Below are 6,263 nucleotides of genomic sequence, written 5' to 3'. Positions count from 1 at the left end.
ATCACAAAATCACAGAAAACACAACCAAAAAATAAACAAATAAATAAATAAAATATTCATTACTTCCCACTTCCCCCTTCCCACTTCCCCCTTCCTACTTCCCTCTTCCCACTTTTCATTCTTCATTTTTCCACACTCATCTATTTCTATCCACGTTATTCTATCCCATCCTATCCTATCCTATCCCATCCTATCCTATCCTATCATAGGTACCTTAACATCAAGCATCAAGAATTATAAAAATAATCCATCCATCCATCCATCCATCCATCCATCGCAAACCCATGCATACCTACATACATACATACACCAATTGATATCAATTGAAATCAATTCTCCCAAATCCCCCAAATCCACAATTCCTCTCTCACTCTTCCCCTCCCTAATCTACTCTATTCATATATCACATCAACACATCGACCTCAACAAAACACCACTCACTTCTCCGCCGCAGCACCACTCTTCAACCCGCCCTTTCCGCCAAATTTAAGATCTGTTTCCAGCTCATCTCCTGGTTGATCATGTCTACTATACATTTTATATTCCACTGAATCCTTGAATTCCAACTTCCCCGATTCAACCTGTTTTCTCGTAGCCGTGAGTTTAGATTTAGGAAGACCCATTGATTCGAGGAATTTGACAGCTATTTTATTGTTAGTGAGTGTTTAATGATGTTCGAAGATGGAGAGAAGAAGACGGAATGGCAAAATTTGGGGTTTGCGGAGAAAAACTTACTATCAGTCCACTCAACCTCCTTTCTCTTATTACTCCATCCAAGTTCTCCAGCCATGATATCAATAACCTTTGGTGCCGCCTCCAAAGCAGCCTGTGCATTCAAAAATGCCAATCTAGTTCTTCTCGCAAGCACATCAACTGCGGTTTGCGCATATTCATGTCTAACAGCATATCTAACCTCACCATCGACAAATGGATAAAGTGGAGAAATCTTTTCCCCTCTAACTGGGAATCGTTGTTCGGTAGGGGAAGAAAGTGACGCCACAGTCCAAGCTCTATCACCATAATTCTCAGTCAAATGCTTGGCAACATCTGTTTCCAATCCGAAATGTTGAATAAGGTTAATGAAGAGAGTTTTCGAAAATCCATGTGCACCGACTAATTTAACTTGATGAGTTTGACAAGTACCATTGAGATGAGCACCATCATCATGAAGTTGAGTTCCTGAAACATCTGGTGCATCTCTTACTGGCTTAGTCTTGAGTCCGAATTCCGAAATGGCTTCATCAACACATTCTTCTGCCATTTGACGATAAGTTGTCCATTTACCACCTGCACAAGTCAAGAGACCTGATGGTGAGATATTGATAAGATGATTTCTAACAAGGGATTCCGTGTTTTTCGCATTTGGGTCTTTAACCAAAGGACGAATACCTGACCAAGCAGCTAGAACATCACCTCTTCTAACATTGATATCTGGAGCAAGGTATCTTCGAATTTCCGAAAGAATCCAATCGATTTCCTCTTCTGATGCAACTGGGTTGTATGAGATTTTAGTGGGGGAATCTGTTGTACCAGCGATCGTGTTTCCTTGCCATGGAAGGAAGAAAATGACTCTCCCATCTGAGGTTTTAGGATCAATAAGACCCATCTTTTGAGGACTGTAATAACCAGGAAGAATAACGTGAACACCTGAACTTGGTGCTACAATTTCCTTAACCGCTTCATCATCCATCTTTCTGATTGAATCGCAGAAAGGACCTGTTGCGTTGATCACACCCTTTGCTCTGATTTTGAATTCTTTTGACGTTTTTCCATCCTTCTCATCTATCAAATCTCTAACGGTTGCACCGCACAGTTTTCCATTGGCGTCCTTTTCCAATCCGGTGACTTCGAGATGATTTACCACGGTACCTCCGTATAACGCAGCAGTCATAGCCAACGAGACATTCATTCTCGAATCATTATGAGCGCCATCGTAATAAACCAGAGCTCCGACCAAATTATCCTTCTTCAACATAGGGAAAGCATCGAGAGCCTTACTCCTCGTCAAAAAGTAACTCGTTTCGATACCCTCACTTCCAGCCAAGAAATCATATGCCTTTGTACCTGCCCAATAATAAGGTGCTTTCCACCATTTATCCAAAGGCAGCATAATCGGTAACCAACTCGACAAATGTGGTGCTGTATCCAAAAAGTATTTTCGTTCCCGCAATGCCTCCTTCACCAACGCATATTGATTATAGTCCAACTCCCACACTGCCTTTTCCAAATATCGCACACCTCCATGTACCAGTTTTGTACTCTTGGAACTTGTGCCACTGCTGAAATCATCTCTTTCGACCACTGCCACTTTCAATCCGCGCGTTGCCGCATCGAGGGCTACACCTGCACCTGTGGCTCCGGCTCCTATGACCAACAAATCATATACATCGTCTTCGTTCTGCGGCACACTGATGGAACCTTGAGATCCTCCACTTCTCTTCAAATCTGCAATTTGTTCTAGTCTGCTCTTGATCTTGGGGAATCTAGGAGGAATAAAGTGGCCATCTGCGCCGAAAGGAGGAACGACTGCGGAATCTGAACCGGGAATGTTTCGTGGTCGGTATGTGTAGTAGAGGACGCCACCACCGACTGATGTAGCTCCAATTGTGTATAATAAAGGTTTTGCGAGGCGCTGACGGAACGCCATTATCAATTAATGAAGTATGCGGATGGGAAATTCGTGGGGAGATGGAGAAGAGGAGCAAGAGGAGGTTGCGAGGAATGGAGAGTTGGGGGAGAGTTGGGGGAGAGTTGAAGAGTTGGAGAGTTATGGAGCGGCAAAGTTGTTCTGATCTCAGGCAAAGTCCAAGTGGAGATTTTAATTCGTGTTGGGTTGGTTGTGTATGATGATGAAAGCGCCTGGTATGCCAAACTTGCTAAGTATTAGCTACTAAGTATTAATTGAATGCAGATCAGCCCGCTTAATTGATCCAACTAACAGATTTCAATTGAGTTATGAAGTCGGGAGGGATATCAACCAAAAATCAAAAGGAATTATTCCAAGGGTGGTTTCAAAGCTTGGTTCTTTGAGGAGGGGTGGTGGTGTGGTATTGAGGTTGGGTTGGGAGACTTGAAAGAATCATTAAATGCAAATGATTGAATTCGAGAATAAAATCTGGAATGTCGAATTGTATGAATCTTATATATGTACCTAGGTAGGTGTTGAATGATTCAATAGATGATATTTGATAATAGAAGAAGAAAATGTCAAAGGATCAATCATCTATTTACATTGAGGGGAAAGTTATATGTATATGTATATTCATGTCAATATCAAGTTCAAGATCAAGTTCAAGATCAATATCAATTCAATATCTAATACTATAACCTTATGTCTTTTGTTTAAAGTATCATTTTCTACCTCACCCTTCACTACCCTTCACTTTCACTCCCACCAAACCTCTCCCACCATTCAATCAAGGAACGTGCACCCGGATGTACATATTGGGCCAAGCGCATTTCACAAGTTCTGATCTTTCTCCGTTACACCATTACACACCATTACGCCCCTGTTCCTAAATCTTCCATTCTTCCAAGAAATTCTTCCTCCAATGGAAAAAGAGGAATGTTGGGCTCTGCGCTTGCATAATCTGGGTGCACATGATAGAAGATGGAAATATTACCGCCAACGTACTACGAGTCTACGAGTACACTGGCTGAGACTGGTAGGTACCGGTAGGTAGGTATGTGAAGAGAAGATCGAGAACAGCAATAACATGGATGACATGAATAGGCGCGGAATAACCGGAAAAAGGGGCTTACATCTCTCGTAGGTCTCTAGGTGTACTATATAATTACTCCACCCAAAAAGTCATTCATTCAATCAAATCAAAATTTATTTAATCCGGAAAAGTCATTCATTCCACTTCTTCTTGAACTATGGGAAATGGGAACACTTTATGAGTAAAAGCACTCCAGGACTTGGAAATTACCCCACCTTTTTCTTGTCCCATGGGACATTTTTCTCTGGGGCTCTCGAGGGGCTGAGATGTTGTCCATGTTGATCATTTATGTTCAGTGGCTCGAGTGCTTATTTATACTTCGTATACCGGAATACCACCGAGTCGAATAAGCTGATATCATATATACATACCTTGGACCCTTTCCGGCCGATGGGATACATGGCATTTATGATTTCGAAAGCAGTCCGAAGATCGTGATATCAAACTCAAATTTTATATATTCCTGTCAGTGTCAGACACACATGATTGTTGCAGTTCTAAGCGATCTTTTGAATTTGACACATAGCTTGTTTCTCGGTGCCCGTATTCGGCTTGGGATATCGGTGAGTTAAACTGCACGGGTTTCCTGAAATCATTAGCTCAATGATGATCACCAAATAACCAAGATCTACATGTTTGGGGACAACAGATCACCATTTTCTCACTTACTCAGTTATCCGACCGTTCTATATATATGTTCTCGAGCGCAGCGAGGTAAAGGGGTTTTGGGGGCTTGCCCCCATCAATTCAAAAATCATGCATGAAATAGAATGTCGCTCCGCTGGCCCTTCGGGGACCACTGCCGTGGAGGCAGGCTATTTTGAAAGGGTTTCATCTGTTATCCACTCGTGAATGCTATACGAGTCATACTCCGTATATATAGCTGTGGAAGAACTTAGGATTTGAGGATCGGATCTAAATGCTGACCTCTATGTCGGACACTCAAGAGAATTTGTTCGACTTTGGTGTTGTCTCCATCCATGAGTCCAGCAACAAATGAATATGCTTGTAAGCTTCATCCGGAAAGTATCAGTATAGGTGAGAAGAGAATCGGAAAATCAAACGAGAAGTTGGATTGCTGCCTATTAACATTCAAATGTATCGGCTACCGACGGCAGGCAGCAGGAGCGAGAGAATGGGGCGAAGTATGATTATTCCAACATTACCTTCCCGAACCATTCACATGGATTCGAAATGGAAAGTCAACACACCACCACATATGAATACATATAATCGCCCTGTTTCAAAATATCACGAAGGAAGCGGCGGCCTTCATTTGAAGCCGACAATCCGCAGCTTCATGGGAAAATCGCTACCTTTTGGAAAGTTGGTAATGTGGATGTCAGAGTAACGAAGTCATATCACACACACCAGATATCAATCTCAGGGTCCTTTCGATATTAGGTTCGACTTCGAGGCTGCATACTTCTTCTGATGTCGAATCTTACTGGCCCTTGGCGCTCGATTGGGGTGAAATATTCCATGGCCGCAGGATTATTGCGAATTGCCAGACACGTAAACATCCGATCTTACCGAGGATATGGATCTGGGAGTCATCACTGAATGGCATACTACCCGATAAGCTGTCGAGTAGGCATACTTTAACTGTATACAAGTAGAGCAAAGCCCCGTCATGCAAGAAGCCGGTTGTAGCAAACCACAGAAGAGCTTTCATAGAACCTGGAGGAATGCCTCCTTCAAACCTCAAGGATTCCAGGTTTGTTAGGGCTCCCGATCTCAACTCTAGCTGCGCATAAAAATGCCCTGCACACCATGAGCGTACACGGTTCCCGCGTTTGTTCATTGATATAATTACACGCAACAAACGCCGTTAGCAGATGAGGGTAACATTGATATCGGCAAGGTGCATCGAGGAAATGAGATCTCTAGGATTGACAGAATCCTGCAAGGTTGCTCAAGCTAGCGCCGGCACTGTATTAATATCGAACTTCGATCCCTTTAGCTTCCTTCAAACGTTTCAACCAATAAGGCAAGGAATCCTGAACCGATATATCGGATGAGATACCAACGCTTCCTGAACATTCCCGAGTCATCAAAAGAATCAGTCAAGCTGTAAGATTGATTTATCCCTAGGCAATCTTCTCTCATGGCTTGGCATCGAACGATATTAATCAAATAATTGATTGTTCGTAGGTAAGTGATCAAGTGAGGATCAAATGAGAGGAAGGAATCCCATCAATATCAATTCCTGATATGTCTTGTCATTTCAAGGCCTCGGAGTGTAATTTTCAAGTTACATAATACTATTTGAATTACTGAATTGATATTGAATCGATGATTGGTCAGGAAGTCGGAGTTGAATGTACCGTGTGGCATGATTAATGAATGAAGTGAATTTTTTATCCTCGATGTTCTTGAGTATGGGGTGATGGATGGGCGAGATGGAGGGTGCAGGTGATGGTGATGGTGATGGTGCGGCTCTTTCCTTTTGAAAGGAATTCTCTGATTGGTCATCACGGAGAGGAAGAACACAAAACAGTGGTAGGAAGATTATCGTCCCTTCTCTATTTGATATCGGGA

General features: G+C 42.6%; 1 protein-coding gene across 1 annotated transcript; it reads right to left on the bottom strand.

Annotated features, from left to right (window-relative positions):
- Positions 1-437: 437 nt before the first annotated feature.
- EAE98_004143 (uncharacterized protein) lies at positions 438-2,647 on the bottom strand (the record flags this gene model as incomplete). The annotated part of the gene is made up of 2 exons (XM_038951763.1): positions 438-643; positions 736-2,647. The coding sequence occupies 2 exons, from the start codon at positions 2,645-2,647 to the stop codon at positions 438-440; spliced, it is 2,118 nt and encodes a 705-aa protein (XP_038812236.1).
- Positions 2,648-6,263: the final 3,616 nt, after the last annotated feature.

The sequence above is a fragment of the Botrytis deweyae genome, assembly GCF_014898535.1.
Source record: "Botrytis deweyae strain B1 chromosome Unknown BDEW_007, whole genome shotgun sequence".
In the NCBI taxonomy this organism is placed as follows: Eukaryota; Fungi; Ascomycota; class Leotiomycetes; order Helotiales; family Sclerotiniaceae; genus Botrytis; species Botrytis deweyae.
This window is presented reverse-complemented; position numbering and strand designations above follow the sequence as displayed.